Source organism: Pseudochaenichthys georgianus, chromosome 20 (genome assembly GCF_902827115.2).
Source record: "Pseudochaenichthys georgianus chromosome 20, fPseGeo1.2, whole genome shotgun sequence".
Classification (NCBI taxonomy): Eukaryota; Metazoa; Chordata; class Actinopteri; order Perciformes; family Channichthyidae; genus Pseudochaenichthys; species Pseudochaenichthys georgianus.
In genome coordinates this window covers 7844738-7868280 of record NC_047522.1, presented here as the reverse complement: position 1 = coordinate 7868280, position 23543 = coordinate 7844738, and the positions used below count along the sequence as shown (strand labels likewise).

General features: G+C 43.8%; 1 protein-coding gene across 2 annotated transcripts in view; it reads right to left on the bottom strand.

Moving 5' to 3' along the window:
- Positions 1-23543, bottom strand: part of nrp1a (neuropilin 1a) — a 57129-nt gene that overhangs the window by 9438 nt on the left and 24148 nt on the right. For both annotated transcript variants that reach the window (XM_034108604.2, XM_034108605.2), the window contains exons 5-10: positions 21385-21612; positions 17417-17572; positions 14868-15034; positions 5875-6030; positions 3862-4006; positions 53-384 (exon numbers count right to left, since the gene is read on the bottom strand). In XM_034108604.2, the coding sequence (XP_033964495.1) occupies positions 53-384; positions 3862-4006; positions 5875-6030; positions 14868-15034; positions 17417-17572; positions 21385-21612 (1184 nt within the window). The remainder of the gene's footprint in view (positions 1-52; positions 385-3861; positions 4007-5874; positions 6031-14867; positions 15035-17416; positions 17573-21384; positions 21613-23543) is intronic.

The window sequence follows — 23543 nt, the reverse complement described above, 5'->3', positions numbered from 1 at the left end:
GTATCAGAGTTCAACAGCATGATCGTCATAATACATGCCTAGAAACACTCACCTTTGGCTTGTTGCCACTGCTGTCCAACACCATCCTCCAGTCGGAGCCATTGTTGCTGTAGCCGATGCGGAACCTCTTCATGAAGACTTTGTTCTCACGGTGCTTCCCTCCCTGGATGATCATCCCTTTCACCAGCTTCTCATCGCCGAGATCCACCTGCAGCCATTCGCTGGTGAAGGGCTGGGGCTGGGGCAGCAGGGTCCACCCCGTCCTGCTGGTCAACAGGCGGGCGTTCTCTGGCACCCAGCTCCGGTCCGTATGGGAGGAGGCAGTGATCTGGCTGTCCGTGATCAAACCTGATACCATGCCCAACATGCCCGAACATGGGTACTCTAAAAAGACAAAAGCAAAGCAAAAGTAGGTGAGCTTGGCAGAGATGATGTGCAACAAAAGACTTGACCAATACCTAAAGGCCTATTTTCGACATCATTTACCATTCCACAAGTCTTCTTTGGTGAGTTTGAGGTTCAACAGAAATTGTGAAACACCAAGTGAAGAGGACAATTCCCCAAACTCTTTGTGATGTTGCTGTGATCTCTCCCTCTATTCTCCTTTTCTCTGTCTGCAGATCTCATGCATACTAATACCTCTGCCTGAAGCGCTTGTCTCCAGGCAGCCAATTAAAACCCTCCTCTCGGTTGGTGCTTCCACGTCCTGCATTCTGGGAGTGCTTGTTCTTTTCACCTCCCTTATCCACCCCCTCCACCCTCTATAGACTCACATACAAACACATAAAAAACACATTCTCCCTCTGTTTTATCTGCTGCTGCACTCATCTATCTTCGGATCCACAGCTGTCAACATCTGTGCGACCTGTCTTGACACAGTGTTGTTTCCTGTCCACATTTTCAAAGTTTTTCTTCTCTACTTCTCTGATATTACCCTAGCCTATTCTCTGTAGGTTTAAGCATCTTTGGATGTGTTTCCCATTCGTTTAAAAAAAGAAGGCAGCTGTTTTCGTATTCTTTCTCATCTTTTATCTTGATGCCATATTTCAATATCAAAAGCCGAACAGGCAACCGACCTGTTGTTACAGCTGGAAAGCATTTGCATGTTTAAACCAGGAATTTTGTTTTGGCAATTTCCACATGTTGTCACCAACACAGATTTCCAGTGTCATGAAACGTTCATAAATAACAACATGTCTACATGTGACCTTGGACAGATGTAATTAAGAAACCTGATCAACACAGCATTCATTTGCAATGTACCATTCGTTTAAGGCTCCATACAGTACGTCCCCATCAAAAACAAACAACAATTAAATGTGCCTTTTCAAGTTTTGACATTTGATCATTTTGACAAACCGAATTGTGTCTGGTTTATTTTTTGGCACACAATCTATTAATACACCTTAATGTTACATTCAGTAGTACTAGAACAAACTGTAAAAGGTTATAGGTTTTGTGAGTGTAAAAGTGAATTTTGAATCCAAGTAGAATTGGATGAAACTCACAAACTTCATGTAATTGCTAATGTTCTGATACTTGTTTTAGTGGTTAATCTTCCTTTCTGTGTCTTCCTTACAATTTATACCAAGACACTGAGTCAGGGACCTGACTGCAATAAAATATTTACTATCTGGCTCCCACGGAGGGATAAATCCGGCCATTATTACATCCTTTGGGTCTGTATGAGACAAAGTGTGCACTGTACCACTGAAGGACTCAATAGCATAGCTATTCATCTGGGAAAAAAGAGTGAAAACTTGGGAGAACAAGGCTTCATTCAGATGTTTCTCTGGTTATCCAAAACAGCTCCTACGCAGACCCATGAGACAAATCTCGGGTCCTGCATTCTAGAGCTCAAGGAAGAAACCCCTGGCGATGTGGAGGCCTCTGGACGTTTTTTGTGGGTTTTACTACCTTCTTTCTTTAATCTTTGGCCAAAATCTATTTGAGACTGGTCATAGCCTCTGGTTGAGCAGAAAGCGGATTGCCTTTGAAGTGAGAGTAAGGTAAATGTGTGTGATTGTGTGTCTGATCTGAGTTTAGACACTTGGGTGAGCTCCCCGGGTTATCTAGAGATCTTAATTGACTTCAGCTGCGATCCCAGAAGCCTCAGAGATGGCAGGCACGCAATGACACACCCTGAGGAACAAACATGTGTGTGTGGACTGTAAGTGTGTAGATGGCGATACACGGCGGTGTGGCCAACATTTAGGGTTTGGGTGGAGCATCAGTGGTTCATCAGAGATATTTATACACCAGGGCATATTTACAAACAACAGGGCGGTGGATCTTTTTATTAACGAGTAGATGTTTTTATCGGCAGAGGCACGCGACCATGATGATTTAGTGGAAAACATCTTGCAACATTCTGGGCGCAACTCCCCCTCTAATCAGATGTCTGAATTATGGTCATGATATCTAAAGTTGTGGTTGGGCACTTGGAACAAATGCATACTTTCGTATAGCTCCATATATCTCACATTTTGGTGCACTGTATATATTTTTCAGGAAAGGTGGAGGTGTACTCAAAAAGTAAAACATCTTTCAACAAAAGTTTTCACTAAGTATCATAAGTTAAGGTGGAACAGTGAGTCACCGAGTTTGTGCAGTTTCTCTCTCCTTCAGTGCTGCCTGCGTGCAGTGGAGCTGGCAGTGACTTCATAGCACCCAGGGGTGCTTACGTCCTTACGGAGGCCCTGTGGTGACTACGGTCCTCTGATGTGTTTACGCTGTACAGCGGTTTGGTTGAGCGCCCGAGACACACGCCCCAGCTGTAACCCTGCTGTACCCACAATGCCCTCTGCTGTCACATGAAACGCCTCACATATGTAATGCATAACTCCATACAAACATAAAAAACGTTCATAAAAGCATGTTCGGCAGGCTACAATTAATCCGGACCCAAACTGTAATCCAAGGATTAATGCTGAACTAACAACACTAATAACATGTTGTTGTTTTTTTGTCCTTGTAAGATATACTCTCTATTCAATACAAAACACACAGCACTAATTAATATTCAATACACATGCTCATAAACCCATAGAGATGCACACAGATGTGCTGAACCCATATGAAAGTCAGCCACACACATACACCAATAGCATCAACGAGCAAAGATAAGAGAAGCTTTAACAAAATCAAAACTCTGTAAGCAAAAGACAGGCTGTGGCTAAAGAGGAGGCTGAGAGGGGCCCAGCAGGAGGGAAGGGACCGCATGCATCCCACCCTGCTCCGGCTCTCTCTGCCTAGCAGCGGTTGGCTCCATTCATTATAAATGAGGTACATCTAAACATGGGGTAACATAAATAGGTAATCCTCCTTTGTGTGCCACTCGTCTATTATGCAACAGCTAGCTTTAGCCTTAGAGCAGGACTCTCGCAGAATAGAGCTGCATCCAACACCTGGCAAAAGCAAGCTGTTTGTGCAACTGGGGCCAGACAAGGGAGTGAAACTCACACCGGGGCATGTGGAGAGAGACTAAATCGAGTCAGTGGACTCATCTGATTATGGCTTTTGAATCTGTTCATTGTAATTAGATTATAAGCAGTATAATGCATTGCTGTGTTGAAGTCTGGGAAAACACATAAAAACGTACATTAATCTAATTTTCATGCATTAGAAAGCAATTTCTTGTAATTTTAAATCAATAGGACCATTGTGAACCAAACAACGCACTATTAATGACATACTTTGACATTTTGTTGTCTTGTTGATACTAAAACTGAACAAAAGGATATTGCTACAGAGTTTTTATTTCCGAAGAGCCAGTATGCATTTAAGGGAGTATGTTTCCATGTTGTGTGTGTATTTGTGAATGTGTGTATGCAGATCAGCAGGGATCTCAGTTGCACCTACCTGATATCTTACACCCATACACCTCGAAGCGCAGTGCGATGCCTGTTTCCCAGGTAACGGGACGGACCCGCAGGAAGCGCGTCAGCGTGGGTTTGGGCAGCATTGTCTTGGTAACGTCTGTTGGGTTGGTGTTGCCTTGGAAAACCTGTGATAAAGGCGGAAGGAGAGTCAATTATTGACATGTTGAGTTGAGATGCTGGGTGGAAGTGCATCTGAGACCTCGGCTGCATTGAATAAAGAAATGGAGCATGAAGGCAGAAAGATATTGCTTTTTTGATTAAATGCTGCAAGTTTTGTCAAATATATATGTAGCATTAGAATATTTAAAATGACAATCTTTACAATTTTGCTATGCTGTGTCTTACACGTGACACACATGTAAGACAGACGAAACTGATTCACCCATCACCCCTGAAATTGACCTCCTGCGCCATATGTAGCAAAAACAGGTTGTGGCATGTGGCTGTGAAACCTGAGGCTGTGTGTATAACACTGACAAGACCAGATTGGCTCAAGATGCCCTTTTTCTGTCCTTCAGTTCCACATTTGGTGGACGTTTTACTGCAGTGTCTTGTTTAAAGGTCAGAGATGCCACTGTTCTCCCCTGGGGTCTGATGACAGTTTACTAGCACCATACGAAGAGGCCGGCCACCCAGCAAAACAACTCCCCGAAGTCTGTCACAGTGCATTCTGCGTAATTGAATCACACCACTGACCATATGACCTCCTGACCTCCCTCAACGGAGTAGCTATGGGGCAAAGGGGAGTCCAGCTGAGAGGAGCAGGATGGACAGGCGGAGAGAAAGGAAGCAGTTCCGCTAATCTAGGATGGACTGAAACAGCACCATGGCTGATCCATTAGTCCATACAGCCTTCCTTCATGTCTGCAACTCAGTCCCTGAGCGATAACTGTCACTAAGGGACTGCAACAAAGTCATCCACTCTCCTAAATGTCACGATGACTCTCCTCTGCACTCGCTAACTGTATAAAGTGGCTTTCTCCGGCGCTGGGATGCCAAACTGCAGGCTCAGCATGTAGCAAATGGTGCCCCTCCACACAAAAGCACTTTAGAGTCCGGAAAAACACAGGCCTGGCTTACCATGGCACCTTTAAGCCACCACTTTACAGAAAGGACTGTGTACTCTGGAGAGACCATAAAATAATCAAGCCCGGGGCCATGTGTACTGAGAGACACAAACACGCTTGTTTGGATGTTCTGTCGCTGTTGAGAACTTTTATTATTCCACTTGCGGCTTCGCTGTCTTTCAATCCAAAATTCCTTGTGGTATTTACACATCACACACATGTCTCCGTGACCCTTCGTACACCCACAACGGAGGGTTGTTTGCCTCCAGATGGAGAAAACCTGTTCCGATCAGCAATCGATGGTTACAGCAGCCTGTGGCTCTCCGGTCAGGCATGCCATCCCTCCCTCGTTCCCTCTCAACCAGCTGCTCAAACATGACAACCTCTCCTCTTTCCTCTATCCATTTAACTCTTGTTTGTCAAGTCTTTTGTCATCCCTGCTTCTTTAACGACAAGTTGACGGGTGCCTGACATGAAACAGAGGCTACATTCCTTACATAATCCTCCCTATGGCTACTGCAGTTCTGCATTAGTCTGTGCTGGAAATACTATCCACTTACTTAGACGGTGGTGGATATATTACCAAACAGTGGAAAGTGTATAATTGCATGTTGGGAGACACAGACTCAAGTACATATAGCTGGGTATTCCCCCTTTTGATGAGCCCAAAGACAACTCAAAATAGAGCACCACAATTCAAGACAGCAGGCTACTTAAGCAAGATAGGATATTTCAAGTGGCATGAATGTGAAGCAGTGGCTTTATGATGGTGGCAGAAGCATAAATAATCGTTATAACTAGTCCACTGTCATGTAGAGCTAGGGGTTGCGACCGTATTTAGAAAAGTTTTTACGAGCTTTACTTTTCCCCATCATTTCACTTTCTTTATTCATTACTTGATGATAAACAGCAATAAAGTATCTTACCTTTTGTTTGGAGCCTTCCTTCAAAGTGATCCAGTCCTCTCCATTGGAGCTGACGTCCACTTTGTAGGATTTGACAAAGTAAATTTTGTGCGTCTCCTGGGAAACGGCGCCCTGTGTACCTATGGCCGAGACGAACCGCAAGAACCCAAGGTCCACCTGTGGAGGGTGAAGAAAGAAGGACACGTAAGACACTGCTGAACATTTTCCAAATATTGTCAGTAAAAGACAATATGTTCTCTTTAACTGTTTAGGAGAATGTTAAATTGGGGCCTATTATGCTTTTCTCCCACACATTACCCCCCAGGCTGAAACGCCTCGATTGTATTCCTTTGTTTACTTCCAAAACATAGTGACATCACTATGTTACATGTGTGCTTCTATTGGCTAGTGCTCCAACACATTGTACGTGATTATAAACGTAATAGGGCCCCTTTAACTGGAGCACGTTCAGCTGGAATATAGACCCTAAATCATTTTAATAAAAAAGGGCTTTTAATGCATCGTGTGTATTAATAATGTAGTGACACGTTAGATATTTAAAAATGAAACCCCACTATTAAAATCACCTCTGGCCATACCTGGAATTCAATAAACAGCAATGAAATGATATTCACATTAATGAAAGAGGATGACAACTTAATTTCCTGAGATGGGAGACAAGGGCTTATTGGATAAAAGTGAATGTTGAATAGAGTGAGGTCTGCTGCAATCACATTATCAAAATTGGCCAGGAGGAAAGAAAGATACAGATTGAATATCAAACATTGTGCCTTCAAAATATGCAGGGCTTTATAAAGTAATCATGAACGGCTGTGCATTACTGGACGGCTATTGTACTCTCACAGGGAGAAAGCCAGAGGTGTTTGGGTCAGAGAGGCACGTGAGCCTGTGTCTGTTCTGTAGATCCATGTATATATTTTGATGTGTGTGTATGCTCATGCTGGGCAGAGAAAGTCACTGGTTTGCATCAGACCTGTGTCTGTCTGTCAACCATGAGCATCACTGCTAGGGAAGAGAGGAAACATGCACACACGGTCCTCTATATGTCACTCTGGCTTCTGTTACTGTGTTAAGAATAGCCTTTTGATGATGTTAACGTTTCCTAACTTCACTGAGACTTACAGGAAGCCTGCAGGAGAGGTCAGCTTTCCTTAGTTCTCGGACACGCAAGGAATCTTTCAGCCCCCAGTGATAACAAATGCTCTCCGTATGACCTCTGTGGTGTCTACTTAACCCCACCGTACAACCCCTTCATCCATAACGGAGGAGAAGGAGAGTAGTGTGAAACTGAAAGGCTTTACAAAAAGATTGCTAACTCTTCAGTCTTGAAGCAGCACGCTTATTTTTAACATTAACAGCGTCTCTGACAGGACCAGCTGACGTTAATGAGGAGTAATGGTGGTTCGTGAATCGAGGTAGGAAGCAGCGTTGGAGCAGGCTTTTCCAGACCACGATGAGAGACGAGACCCTTTGATGTTGGCGTGAGATGTCTTGAGTAGATTACTGAGGAGATATTGGCTGTGTGCATGTGCAAGGGTGTGTAAGAAAGAATGAACGAGAAAATCAAAGCCAGGGCGATCAGCGTGGAAAAGTCTCCATAGAGCTCTGGCATGCTAAAAACCATACGTCCAGAGCAAGCTAGCATTGTCTGCCAACCTTATATACAGTATGAACCACACGTAATGACTCAACGCTAAAGAGCAGGAACGGAACATCTGCATGCCACAGAGCGCTGGTCATTCGTGCGCCTTAAATTCACTTCCACGAGTCAAAAATACATAAACAGATGGGAGTAATAAATGAGATTCCACCATGCTATTCTCTCGCTCTCTCCTGGCTACTCATAGGATTTGGGTGGTTGGAGACTAACAAAAAAAACAGTCACATAGAGAGACGGAATACTTTTGTTCCTGTCTGCGGGCTCAAGGGGCTTATACAGTAAGTCCCAGATTTATTTTGGGTCCAAAAATAGAGACAAAATCAAATCCCATCAGCTTCAGACGGTTCTCATTTAATAACGCAGGAGCTGAATTCCTCTCCGCGGCCATATGTGCCAGCTCTGGATGAGGAAAGCATAGCGGATGGCAGCGAGGCCTGTGCCGGCCGGTGTTTATTAGCCCAGGCAGGTTTCTATAACATCTGTGTTCAAATAGCCAGCCAGACTCATTTTCAATCTGGACCAATGGCCATGCGGCTTACTGAAAAGGCTTACATAAAAAAAAAGGTCTAATAGGAGGACTTGGCCTTGGGATTTTGCTCTGAAAAAGATCTCATTAGGAGTAATGGAGAAGAAGAGCCTCTGGGAATGAAACGAGTGACGGGGCTAATTGGGAACACTCATTGGTGTTCAAACTCAAACAATTCCAGAACCTGAGCGTGCTGAACAATGGGTTTGAAGAGGGTTGGAGTGATGTATGACTTTAGTTAACATTCAGGGCCAGCTGGAAAGTTTATTTTTGGTGAGTTTATGTACTTATTTAAAAGGGCATACATTTTAAAGGGTGCGGTGAATTGGCTAGTTTAACGAGTTTAAACACTTATTGTGGTTTAATAATTTTAGGGTTCCAAGAACAGTAAAGAAAAAAATCATACATTTTTTTGGCACCAACGATCAGATGTAATGATAATGAATATGTGCATAGATCAAAGTTGCATCAGATAAACTGTGACGAAAAGAGAGATGAACTTTAAAGAGAGGAAAGGAGAAGGTTGCGAGAGGATACAAGCCGCTGACTGATGCCTTGCATGATGTGAAGGACAGAAGCATGGGGTCTCAAGTGAAGAAGCGCACACACACTAGATCAATTTCACAGCAAGCGGGCTGATATCAGGGCCCGGGTAATGAGCAAAGCGTGATTTATTAATGGCTGCTTGTTAGCAGCGGAAGAATGAGGCCAACATGTGCTAACACAAGGGTCAGGGAGAGGAGCCTGGATGTAAAGCAAAGTCCATACCACACCGCAGAGACTACAGTGAAAACAAACCTAATGATAATGATTACTTGTGGGGCTCCTTTTAGCCCAGGGCCACAGACAGCCCTACCTGACCTCTATGCATAAACCAATAACTAACATTTAGAAATGACAAGCGGTGCACAGCGGATCTCAGGCAAATATATCACTCTCGGATGATAAACTATTTGTCATTGAGCCTTGAGAGGCTGAATCATGCTTAATGGGTGATGTAATCCCTGAGAGGAAAGGTGTGAATTATGACTCCTAATCTAGCATCTATGGGGATGTGCTGCATTTTGAGACTTTGCTGATCCAACAGAAGAAAGCCTGTGTCTCCATATTATTGTTTCTTCTATGAGAGTGAGTGTTTGGACTGAAGCCCACCTTATAGACAGATGACACCATTTATTCTGGGCATGCTGGTGCACTTATATCTGGAGGGCCACACACACGCACACACATTCTGAGCCATAAACATGCCAGGCAGGGTAAGAAATCACCCAGACTTCTCAGAATCTTTCCATAAAGCGACGACAGGCTGATATGTGGGCAGGGATTCTATGTGTCCTTGTCTCAAAGAGGTTTCTGCTGCTCCAGAATAGTCCAAAATATGTTTGACTCCTGTGTGTGTTTTGGGTGTTCTCTACCTTCCTGTTGTGAGGCAAAGCGATGGCTCCAACCTCACAACAGCCATCGTACACAGCTCCAGTGGTTTCAGACACTAATGAAACCAGAGAGGCAGAAAAAGAATTAGTCATGCACGGTCTTGTAACATCAGCCGTTTAAAGTCATACAATTAGATCGCCATACTGAAATCCACATAATTGAAGTGTATTTATGTGTATAAGTGTGGGAATGACTCAACGCCAGAGAGACAGTTACGTGTTTACATGTTTGTACAAGTTGGAAGAGATAATTTTACAATTATCTCCCAACAGTTGTTGCAGCCGTGGGCGTGATCATTAGGTCTATCCGTTACTGTGTATTGTGTCTCTGTGGCATGATTCAGATCTGCAGCCAGCGAGACCACATGACATTTATTTGAGGCTAAAGCCTAGTCATTGTTGTGTGGGTGCAGTGTGGAGACATGTGGTTTATAGGGTTGGGGAAGAAACAGCAAAGGCTCAAAAGCTTTATCTCTCACTGCTTGATTGGCTTATAATTGAGTTGCCAAGAAGTTGTATGCAGCAATCCGTACTCTGGGTAAAGTTTACCAAATGCTTTCTTTTAAATCCATTTTTCTGCTTCCCCCAACACAGGGGAGCGTAGCTTCCCATCTGTGTGTGTGTGGGCTGCTGACTGAATAACCGAGGCCTCTAGGGAATGAGTTTATTCTTTTCCCACTCCAAAAACAACAACAAGAGAAATGCCGCGAGTGAGGAAGAAGGGAAAGCTCCTAAAGTTAAAGAGCAGACATAGACAGCGGCCTGAAAAAACATCTGGACATTCTTTATGGATCTCAAAGGATCGTATAGTTAGAAGAAAGATGGCCTGGAATCTTCAAGTACCAGCAGAGCCTCGAGTCACCTGTGTTTATAGGTTGTACAAAACCTGATTATATTGTTTTTAGTTTGGTATGAGGATAAGGAAATATGTTCTCACACCCAGATGCAGTATTCTAAACTAACCACCAGCAATAATTTCACTTGTTTTACCTGCAGTCCTAAAATAGCTCTATTACCTGGAAGTGTAATAAATTGTCCTTTCGTGAAAATGGTATTACTCAAATGCTGCAGGACCTATGAGCTCCACTCACGACCTCCCATTTATCACAATATTCACCTGACATGATCACAGTTTATTTTTAGCGCCCGACACCTCTTTCGTGGCATTCAATTATGCATGTGTTCCCATGCGCCGATCGTCTGTGTTCCAGACGAAGAGGGATGTGTAGGGCGTTAAACTGTTGTGAAATAAAAGGATTATTGTGTGTGAAGTGCGCTCGTGCATAGACTGTTGTACGATGAGGGTGATTAAACCGCTTTTAGAAGGAAGTCTTTAACAGGGTGGTTTTTATAGTTTCCTTTCCTCTGAATCATTTTTAAGACTCACTCCAGGGTCATTTCCCACCCTTGCAACACACACATGACAGTGCTCTGAGTCACCGCTATGAAACTAAGAAACAGTGATAAGGAAGGAAAGGAGGGCGACCGAAAGGTATGTCATGTCTGGAAGCCGCATGATGATCCTTCCCCAGGATACACAGCTGCAGATGACCGTTCAGTGATGACTCCATAGCTCTAAGGCTGTATTTTTCAGTTTAGTGCAGACACTGAACATGACACTGATTACGGCTAAACTCTTCTCAGGGTACAAATGCAGCAGTTTTGTTTCATTACATCATGCCATCGCTCATGCTTCGATTTCTAGTCCCACTTTTGGGCTACTTCACTCGAGTGTGTGTGTCTCTATCCTCTCATTGATTTTCCAATTGAGAGCGAGGCATGGAGGCACAGACGGCGTCCATTGTTTCCATTTGTACGACGTGGTGATGATCTCACCGGCAGCCGCATGCCAGCCTACGCTACTCAGCTCTTGCTAGTCTTCATCAACTGAGAAGCTGCTGTTAATTACAAGTCCATATTCTAATTACTCGTCACTCGGCGCGGCAGTAAGCCCTGGAACGGGGACAGAAGGGAAGAGAGAGACAATCTCAACGAAGGGGGCATTTCTGCAACTCATTGACCTGGGGTAATTGGAAGCACATTCGGATGAATAGAAAAGCAGGATATGGCAGAGTGCGCCGGTTTAGCGTCTGACGTTGCACTCGAAGGCAGTGGAAAAGAAAAAGGCCACTGTGGCCGGGCCGTGTTTTCATGGAGGAAGTGTGTGATTAGTGGTTGTTTGGTTGGTCAGGCAGTGGAACTCAACCTGTTATCTTTGCTAAGTGGCCCTTGTTTCACTGTTGTTTGCCTTATGGAATTACACGGTCCCCCCTAAATGTTTTAAAGACCAATGTAAATACATATGTTTCTATGTACCATATGCAGAAGATAAAGGACCATATTGTGCAAACAAACACTGACATGTTTTCTCATGTTAGTGCTGTAATCTATCAGACAAGCAACATGAAAGCATTCCTCAAATGACAAAAGTAAAGGGAACATCTCTTCTTATAGTTCAACAATATAATCCATCATAGTCAGTCTGATACATACATAAATAACAAAGAGGTAATTAATGGATAATGCATCCTGGCAAGAAGATTACAGATAATGGCAGGAGGCTTTGCAGCTAAATTATAGATATGGAGAGCAAAATCAACTCAAGCTAGCATATGGGATAACGTACTGTGCAGTATATTGCCATTATGAGGTTCTCAATAAAGAGGCTTTCAGGTATTGATGGTTGGGTTCTCTCCAAGACAGTTTAAATTATTCATGTTGTGTGTATGTGCGATCAATGCCAGCTGCCTGACAGACACAGTCTTGGTTTATTGCATCTTTCAGATGCTGGGCTGACTCTCGGTCAAGATATTTGACAAAGCCATTCCACTCTAGGTCAGCTTTTTGCAATTTCCCCTGTCACGGTTCACAACGAACTGTCAGTTTTCAGGCCATGACGCGACCAATACATTTTCCTTCAGCTCAACGACGAATGTGTTATGTTATGGGGCATTCAGTTTTTCCTTGCGGAGCCAGTCTGAGTTCATAAAGTGAGGATCAGACTATAAGCTGGATATTCTGGGGTTGTAGCGTCATTTATTTTTTGCAGCTACCTGCTGCAGAGACCCCCGTCGTTCATCCTCTTAAGCTTCAAAGTCATGTCATGACTCACACCGGCAGATACTATGCAGAAAATCTCCTTCTTCCTCGATATAGATCTGTGGACCTGAATTCTTTCAAGGCAAATGAGGAAGAAAGGAGTGAAAAGGAACAGATCTGAAAGGAGCAAATTAAATGAAGGTCCGTTTTGAAGTATTATTGCCTTTCTTTACTCTCTCCTCAAGCTGCAAACCCCCCTCAAAGGACATCTGTCCATCTCTGTGTACACCAAAGGATCTGATTAATGGCCTGGCTAACCCAGCACTCAATGCTGAACCACACCACACCAATCTAATTACCCAGAGAAGAGCACACAGTCTCTAGCATCTTGCCCTCCTCTACTGCGTGCATTAGAATGAGGCAGCCTTAAAATGGATGACAAATCTGGATTATGTTCAGCAAAAAAAGAAGGAAAGCGAAGTGAGGGGAAATGCCCAGGAATGAAAAGGCAGCCTTTCATGAATAATAAAAAACCGTCTGCTTCAAACTGCAGTCGGGGAATGATAATGAAATAAATAATGAATTGATTACTATGCATCTGACGGCGCACTGATATGATTTGTATGTGCCGCGAGGGGGCCGGAGCTTGTTGTAGCACCACGGACAGGCTTAATGAAAGAGGAATGAAGAATTCTACTCTTTTAATACCACTTGTGATAATTGGGCTTCAGTTCAGAGCGCTCGGCAGAAGTGCATTGCACTCATTCGCAAAACATAAATTATGCGGCAACCACAGAATTGGCTGCTTTTGAAATTAGAAATAAGAGGAGCCCCATTCAGTGTTTTGATCTGATTAGTATTGGGAAATCAGCATGCCCATTAGAGCACATCCAGATTTTACTACCAAATCAAATCCTCAATATGATCAATACTATAGCGGGTGGTGGGGGGGTTCTAAAGTGGCAATAAATCATTGTGATCACTTGTAATTTCTGCTGACAAAAAGTGAAATCGAGGAGCCTTCAGTGCTGTTACCTTACTACACATATCTGACTGTGAACAATGGCTTTCCTTTCAGAAAGAAAAATACTTTAATACAACAGACTGTCCAACCGCTAGAGGAAGTGGTTAGGCAGGCTATGTTTCTTCCTGATCCACTCAGATGCATGCTGGGTTCCTCTGCAGGACAATATGGACCCGGCCAAACCCTCGTCCTTCACCACAGAGCCAAGAACGCACACACGCACACACCTACTCATGAGAAAATGCTCTCAAGCCCACACACGTACATGCTCAAACAGTGATTAAATTAGTCTGAAGGAGCAACAGGGGCCTTCAGGACAATATTTTCATTGCAATAATAAAGGAAAAGCTTGCTTATGGCCCTCCCCAAGCAAATATTTGGCTTTGGGTCAGCTCTATTATTCATCCCCTGAGGAATATGTGGGGGCCAAACTTTTCAGCAGTGAAGCAAAGACCGTTGAAAAAACAGTAGAAAAAGAAAAACAGTCTGGGCATTTACAAGGCCTGGAGGCTTTCGGTTAATAAATCAAACATGCTCCGACTGCAGCAAGGTAGTGCTGTTCTGTCACTGGGGGGTTTCTTCTGTGAGTGGACTTGGGATATGTGACTTATCCCCATCTGGGGATGGAAGAACTAAATCCTTAATCTTTCCACATAAAGTTCCCCCGGTGGGTGATGATCGCTTCGTGCAGATAAGCCGACAGACAGAACAATATGACAGAATCTGTTTGTGTGTGCGTGTGTGTGTGTGTGTGTGTGTGTGTGTGTGTGTGTGTGTGTGTGTGTGTGTGTGTGTGTGAGTGCGGCTGGGCAGGATGCCTGGACTAAATCCCAGCATCCCCTGAGGCGGCCACTGTTATCAAGGAAAGGGGAAGTTATCAGGTAGGACAGGAAGACAAAGGGAGAGAAAAGACACATCCAGATAGGTAGACAGTGACAGAGAGAGTGGACACAGGCACATTTTTGTGAGGCGTGGACTCAACCACCCGGAGGTCCATAAGGACGGCTGACATTCATCATTGAGATTGGCGGGTCTGGCAGAAGTGTTATGAAGACACTGCACCTTCAGAGACCGAAGGACAAACAGTGAAAACTGATACTGTGTTCAAGCAGGCAATAGTCTTTTGCAATACTCAATATCTCCTCAGACTGTGACTCACCTCCAAAAAACTGTGGGCAGTTGGCAAATAGTTTTATACTGCCACGGCTTAAGATTTTTCCTACCTCTCCTCTAGAACCCAATGTCATTTTCTGTGATTTGAATCAAGTGCCCCCAATACAAATCTCTGTGACATGAGAAATAATATTGTACCTGTATCCACTCTTTGTTCGAGTCCTCTGCCGGAGTCCATGCATTTTCATAGTAGTTGAGCCTGGAGCGCTCTGGGGACCAGCTGGGGTTGTACTGCGACGAGGCCATGATTTGGTCCGATGTGATCTCTCCTGATTCCATCCCCAAAGGGTCGCTACAGTCAAAGTCTGAGGGAATGAAAGGAAAAGGATGTGAATCCTGAGCACTGAAAGCACCAGAATGTACCCAGCATGAGCTTTCAGTGTCCCCTAGATTCAGAGCTCGTCTCTGGGGAGAAGGACACCACACGACAGACACTCAGCGCTGCTTGCCGGAAAAAGAACTACACATCAGCGACGCCTCAGTAAATCCTTTCTGTTTCTCCCTCTTTAGTTTCTAATGGAGGACGAATGGAAGCGTTTCACATCAAGATGTAAAAATGTCTTCATAAAACATTCAGTGTGGGCTAAGATTACTAGGCGTTAGGCGTTAAAGTGACTTTCACTCCAGTTGTTTCTTCCACTGACTGGATCTGTTTCCCTCACCTCCCTATGGGCAGTTTATCGTTTTTGCACACACTGACTATTTTTCCCATCTTGGTCTCTTGGGGGAGTTTAGGTGTGCTTAGATTCGTATTCTGGGGTCATATATTATACTCAATAGCCCAGCCAACCATGGTAGGAGGTGGCTTTCCTTGTTCGTGTTGACATGGGGCAGCCACTTTGGCTCCGGGACTAAAGACTCAGCTGGGTCAGCTTGGGGCCGGACTCTCTAACCCCTGGAGGTCAGACAAACTGACACCGCTGCAGCAACGGTTGAAACAAACGTTGACCTTTTGATCTGGGTAGGAGTCGTTTAACGTCACTACAACAACACAGAGGCATGTGGAGACACACTTTCACACATTCATGTGGGCCATAATTATTTCCTTTGTTTATTTACTTATTTATCTTCTGATGGTGAAGTTGGTCTTTGCTTCTCTAAACGCAAGGCTTCTTCAGCCACATGGTGCATTGCCCTAAAACGCAGTCATGTGCTTGTGTGTACATGGCCCATTCACACTCAGAGGGCGTAGGACGAGGAGCTGCTATGTGACTGCTGCCTGTGAGCGAACACAGATGGTCTCTCCATCTGCCATGATACAAACACACCTCCGTCTCCGGGTCAGCGTGTGCTTTACAGTGTCAATGCACGGTTGCATATGTACGCATATGCTAACGCGCGCGAGTCTCAGTGTGATGCTTAGAACAATGTCTCGCACCTCTTCGTCTCCATCGTCAGCTGATGCTCATACTTGTCAAAGTGTTGCACTCAGACCCACATCACTTAGATAACTGGATGATGATCAACAAACACACAAAGAGGTATTGTTTGGGTGCGGTATCTGATCATGTTGGGTACCGAACAAAGCAAAACCAAAGGGCTGATAGCTGAGAAGATATAGCTGAGAAGATAGGGAGGGCTGCTGAATGGCTTGGGAGGGTAAAACAGATGACAAGGCCTCCTCTCATCGCCTTATCACATCACATCAGCAGCTTTCTGCTTGAGTGTACCCTTCCGCTTGCTTTGCGGAGGCGGAAAAAATCCACCGTGTATTATGCATAAGGGGATTATGAATGATTCAAGTGGTACAACTCTGGAAGAGCGCAGACCCAGTTTGGATCTTGGAAACGTCTTGGTCGGTGATGTAAGACTAAGCAACTCATGTAAAGGGTATTTACTGATCACGGGTCAGATAGTTCACCCTGCATCTTAATGGTGAATGTGAAAAGTTGATTAGCGTAATCTGATTTAAGATGTGTGATTAAAGAGAGTCAAGTTACTTGGAAGAAACTTGGGAGGAATTACATCATTTGTGTGTGTGTGTGTGTGTGTGTGTGCACGTACGTGCGTGTGTGAGTGTGTGTGTGTAAGTTAACTCAGCGCCTGTCTTCCCTCCGGCAAGACAAAATCCTTTTTGGAGACGATTAGTAGATTTGTTGAAAGTTATCCATCTTTATTACTTTTCAAAGACTGGCTGTGTGTGTTTGAGGAGGTCTGGCCTCTGGAAAGATTTATGACTGCTACCAGCGCTTGTCTTCCTTAATGAAATGTTTTGTTGGAGCATTTTGCAAAATGGGGTCGGGGGGGTCGAGCCCAGGGATGACGATGCTGCATGTCAAAGCCCTAGGGATGTGTTCCGGGGATAGTTACTGGTGGGGAAGCTGCCATTTGCAGTCTGTCTGGGCTCACAGTGTGTAAACGTAGGCCTTGTAAACCATGTGTGGTAGACTTGTACCCTACATTACCCAAATGAAGAAGCAGTAGGTGTTTATTTAATTAACTTCTCAGCTCTGTTAAACTTGTGGGAATTTATCATAATATGACCGTGTGTGGCTTCGGTTGCAGACATCTGCTTCTTACTTTTAGTACTACTCCTCTGGGGGCAACTTTATTACCCTCTAATTCTTATGCAACTCAGTTTTAATTCACTCTAACACAATGCAGATGGTCTTCTATTGAACACATCTTTCTGGATTGTGATTTATACACAGATCTGTAAAGTTGTCAGTGTTTTTATGGCCGCTTACCCTCTGGAACGGTTCTTTCGATGACAGTGAAGTTTGCCGAAAAGCCTTCCTTAGCGATGGCGCTGTCAGTGTTGATTGTTAGTGCCAGGATGCCTGTGTATGAGATGATCCTGCCTGGGGTGTTCTGCCCACAGTATCTCCCAACATATGGACCGACTGGAGAAAGAAGAAGAGAAAAGCACAAACATTGTTATACTAGTTAAACTGGGGTTAACTCAATATTTGTTTGTGTGCCAAAGCCAGGTCACACATTGGTTTAACTACCAAGCCCCCCAAGGAAGTGTGAAAACTAGTGTGTCAGTGTGGTATGACACCGGTTGCATTTTTGTACGCGACCCCATAAAGACACTTGAGAAAAGACTCCCAACATTCCTGCTTGCCACACAAAGAGCAAAGCGGAAGAGGGACCTGTGGTGTGGGCAGGTCACGGTCTCTGTCTATTTGCTGGCTGTAAATACCGTCACCCTTTTTTTTCTCCGTCTTGAAGCGGACACAGCTTTGGGTGAGTGAGTTTTATAAAGGAGACGGCGTCGAGACAATAGGGGAACATTAAAGGGAGCGATAAAAGCCCATGTTTCACTGAGAAAAAGGAAGTGTGAGGGAAACGGGAGGTAGAAGGAGGAGGCAGAGAAATATGGAGAAAGAGCAAGAGAGCACAATGACCTTGCCCTATGCCTGTGATGTGTGCTATGATCCATGCACATTTGTGAGTGTGTGTTCCTGTTGGTGTGTAGGGACCCGGAGCTTATCTGTGATTAGTAATGCTGTGATCAGTGGCGAGTGACAGTCCTGCCTCCCTGTGGCCTCCTGTCATCCAAAACATGCCACTCTCTCAGCTCCTACATGAAAGGCAAAGGCCAGACCACGGGGACTCGAGGGGCAGAGGTGGGCAGGCTCCGATTAATCTTCCAGGCTTGGTGTATGTGCGTGAGAATCTATGTGTGCTTTTAAACCTGCAAAGGCCTGGGCTGAACATAAAAATGCCATCTCCCGGATTATCTGCATGACTCCTCAGCTATGAAATATTAAAGAGCCTCGCTGTGAAGTCTGCATCCTGCATGCCTCTCCATTCCTTAGGGAAGAGGGACGAAGGGAGTGGAATTGTTCCTCCACAGCACCTGTTCAGCGAGGTGTAATCCCAGTGCTTCACACAGGCCTGCACGGACATCTCCCATCGCGACGGCTAGCATGCCTCTAGCCCTAATGCACTATCGATCCACCAGGCACCACAGGAGCCACCTGGCAGAAGCCCACACACTATTTCTTCACATGGCTTATTTTTATACAAGGTTGTCTATCACATTCAAAACACTCGAAGGGTGTGATGCCACATCATTGCGAAGTGGTAGAGTCCATTTTCTGCCCTGAATAGTCTATTCAGTTCTGCCGTTTGAAAAAAGGTTATTGTACGTATTCTTTTTTGTCATTCATTCTACTGAGAAATAACTGAGGAATCGCTGAATCTTAATAAGTCGGAAGCACAGAATATTTCCCTTGAAGTACTTTTTGGTTAAAATATGTATTAAAAGGTGATAATAATGTGACATTTTCTCAGCTCTCCAAGCCTTTCACTAATCAACACAAATCTTGAAAATTAAACAAGTCCCACCTCAGGGAGAGAACACCAAATGAGCAGGAATACTTTGTAGAATCAAAAGCACAGTTCAAATTTACCGAGATGTGAGCTGAGAGAATATTGAACTTCAAGTAAACTCACTTGAAAAGGCGCTGATTTTTACCCATCAACCTTATCACTTGGAACACTATAGCAGAGACTACTTCAGCCGCTGATGGGTGAGAAAAGCTTTCATCTTGTGTTCAAATAGCCAGAAGAAAAACTAAAAACTTCAAGAGGTGAATTTTGCTCACTGAGTTCAAAGCCTCATCTCTGGCCACTTCGGAATTGCTTTGATCACTCCGTCTCTCACCTGTTGATTTTGAAGATGGTTTTGAGAACGCTATTTTATGGCGATATTTAATAGTCGTCTGAATCTTTTCGATTGCTGTGGGATTTCGTAAAGAGGAGATGTTGGATCTTGTTAAGACCAAACTGGTTCAGTTCAAATTCTCCTTGTGGCAAAAACAACGAAACCTCGAGGAAATTTCTTTCAGTGTCATTTCCATACAAGATTGAATTGTCTTTTTTATACTTCAGAGAAGCAAACTAAATACCATGGCCTAGATTTTGACTGAACTCCCCAAAGTACAATCAATGCCGCCTTTGACAGAAAAAGGAAATGTGTCAGGCTTGCGCAAGCGATGACAAAGTGTTTCACTTATGCCGACAGATACTTGGACCGGTGACAAGTCTGGTTGAGGCAGTAAGTCCACTGGCACGGATAATACCACTATTTTGCAGAGGTGGGGACTCGAGTCACATGACTTGACTCGAGTCAGACTCGAGTCGCATATTTTTTTACTTGAGACTTGCTTGACTAACATTGATAACAGACTTGACTTGACTTGGTATTCATGACTTGAGACTTGACTTAAGCTTGAGATAGATGACGTGAAAGGACTTGACTGTTTAAAATTAAATATTTGCGTTTGTTTTTGTAGTGAGATATTACGTTTAGTTTTTTCGAAAAACGTGATTGGGTGATTATAGCGCCGTGCGCGCAAACCTGGCAACCCACTAGAAGGCAGGAGTGTCAGTTAACATGGCAGCGGCTAGCGTTACTCCAAAAATAGTGAAGTTTGGATTCAAGGATTATTTTGTAGATGACGGTAATAAGAAGAGAACAGCGGTATGCAGGGTCTGCAGCATAAAGATCAGTGACACGACCACCACAACATCCAACTTCATTCGTCACTCCAAAAAAAAACACAGAGAAAGGTACGTGCATGTGTTGTGTTAGCTACTGTAGAAAGCTAACGTTAACTTTAAGCTACGTTAGACTTGGTTTCAAATCGATTAAGCAAATAGAAGACAATACGGTAAATTAACACTAGAACCGCCAAGGGATTCATTTTGACTAACCCCGATACTGACGGGCTGTCAGGAGAGGGGGAGGAAAAGAGATGCCTCGTTTATTTCCCCTGTGTTATTATCAGAAGTTACTGTAAACTTTTGAATAATGTAGTTCATCTACTTTTAGTAGTTTGTTTAAATGTTTTAATTTTGTTGTTTTTGTTTGTAGAAGTGCATCATTCCTTGATTTATTGTAGCCTAAAATGAATCTGAACTTTTTGATCTGTTACGATGATAAACTGAAGCAATTTCTAAATTAACCCAATTAAGTGAGTTTTAAATCGTCCTACTTAGTTTATAAGGAAATTATGAAGAGGAACAAATTAAATGATTTGGAAATGATATCTACTGTATGTAGGTGCTGACGCTGTTGGCGGTTCTAGTGTTAACAGACATTTAAATTAAATATGTGTAATGGCAAATGCCATATATGATTTTCTTACCTGGAATTCTGCCTTTTTGAACAGACTTTTTGATTGAGTCCTAGCTATATTGTCTGCAGTTCTAGGGTTAATATTAATCTAATATGATTGTCATCGGTCTAAATTAGATTTCAAATGATTAACTGTGTATGTAATGAAGATTATAGTGTGGGTTAAATCCATTTTCATAACCACTGCCTTTTAACTGATGCGAAAATGCGGAAACTGGGCTTATTCATCAGAATTTCGTATGACTTGACTTGACTTGCTTGACTCTCACCACAGTGACTTGGGACTTGCTTGATACTTGTAGGTCAAGACTTGAGACTTGCTCATGACTTGCATATGTAGGACTTACTCCCACCGCTGCTATTTTGTGTAAAGCTGTTTATTTCTTCTGAAAGAGCATTGAGACCCACCTTCTCCCTTTTCCATCGCAGGAAAGCAGATTTCTAAGCAGTGGCTTTATATACTTTTTTTTTTCAAATGTTGCTATAGGTTAAGAAATGAGAAAACAAGTAATAGTATCAAGGAGTCACTTTTAGTTTTTATATTAACCAGCCATTCTTGCTTACCTCCAGGGAATCCATCCCAGATCTCCAGTCTGTCATAGCGGCAGAAAACACCAGTAGGGGGCGTCGGGTCGGGCTCCAGCTCGAAGCTCTCAAACTCCAGAATGATCTCAGACATCTTGGGGGCGAAGATCATGAAAGTGCAGTCCAGGTTGTTCGGATATTTCTCCGGGAAACCAGGTGACTTTATAACACCGCTGTTGGAGGTGAAGTTCCTGGAGCATTCGGGACCTGCAGGGAGGAGACCAGATGGGAAGTGAGAAGATGAGACGAAGCAGTGACAAAGGAAGGGGTGGGGATGATTCTTTTGAAAGACTGTTGGTTAACTGATCTGTTTGGGGTTCCTTTGTGTGGTGGGTATTAAGGAACTCTGCCTCCCAGCTGTTCTATTGATTGAAGGACAGTTTACCGCCTAGAGACTGGAGACCACCTTGATAGTTCTTCTATTCACCAGAGGCTACATCTGGGTCTCTCAACCGTGCTCTGTGTGGTTTTGTGCCTTTTTTTGTTTCCTCATGGGCACCAACATCACTCTACTTTATCACTGTGCGTGTTAAATCTGGAACATCTGGACTGTGAGAGGAAACATCAGTAAAATAACATCAGAATCGGGAGAAATGGATTAACGACTTTATATGTGCGAAAACACACATGTCACACACACCCTCACTAGGTGATGTCTGTGAGACATATGACACTCAGGCAAAAACTACAGTCAGTGATACCAATAAAGGGCAATGACTGTTCGTACATCAACACACAGATGGAATCTTGAACACAATTATAGACAAGGGAAAATATGTATTCACAAGGCTCCCCAGAGCCTTAACTGCCTTTTCAGCTGATGAGCCTTAACACATTCTCAATATTAGTCATTTCTCAGAGCACCATGAGCACAAGATTATGATTTAAGAATGACTGACATGCGATTTAAAAAATGACGCTTACAGCTGCAGGACATTTTTTAAGAGTGATAGGAAGAGACATTAAAACATATTCACTATGCACGCTCAAGCACTGGGCCAGATTGTAGCCAAGCCTGGCTTCACACTACCACACACACATCTCAGGAAAAAAACAGGACTCCTGTCATTCAGGGCAATTATTTAGAGCCATTAGTGGCAGAAATGTGCACAGGGTAATGTCATTTTCATGATAGTCTGACAGCCGGCGTGATGGGCGCAGATGGGGCCGATCGAAACCAAAATTGCAGGGAGTTCTGGCTAGATAGAGCCTCCGTGCTACAGTCATTGTAGCTTAAATACATGTGGCAAACTGCTTTTTCCACTGTCACTCAAGCTGCTCGCTGGGCCTCTAATTCAGAACCATCAGTCCCACTTCAGTCTGTCCACCAATGGAGTGAGTGAAGGGGACTGAGAGCCATGTTGATTTTCTCTCCCTCCAAGTTAAAAGCCACGGCAAGCAGCATTTCGCCTCTAAGGAGAGCTGACATTTAGTGCTGCTGCTAAAGTGTGGCTTTCAAGAACAGTGGGCACCATTAATTTCACAGCTTCCCTTCGTATTTATGTCCGGAAAATTGAGAGATTTTGTCCAGATAGAGCCATTTGCCAAGATGAGAGGGTTGCTGGATGCTGCAGGTCTGCACAGTTCGGCGCATTTGTAGAGAAATGTCAGACAGTTTTGGGGAAAAAACCTGTAGATACTCGCCACTTCTTTGGAAAAAGGCGCCCATGAGTCCCTGTGTGCTGTCGACGGCTGCAGTACCCAAAGTGCAATTCAGGTCAGCTTGTTGAATGTCCTGTGGATATTGGCTCAAAACTCCACTCTCAATGTATTTCATCAGCCTCCACCGTGACCCTTATCTCAGCTCAGCAGTTCACCAGAACAGATTTAGTCTTTGGGAATGTTTCACTCAGAAAATCCAAACTGTAGCAAATTAAACACCATTTTTTGTCTTTACTTATTTAAAAATGACACTTCTTTTTATATTTGTTGTGATATTTTGTGTATGGATTTAATGGTACTTATTTCCAGATAACTTACACATTTTACCATCACCATTATGTACTGAGTCTGTGCTTTTTCTTGAATTATCATGACTGAGGCGGACTCCACTATTGTCAGCTTTTGTGTTGCGGAACATGTTTATACCCCCTCAAGGAAAAGGACGGAGTGAAGACATCGCAAACAAAACAGTCTGG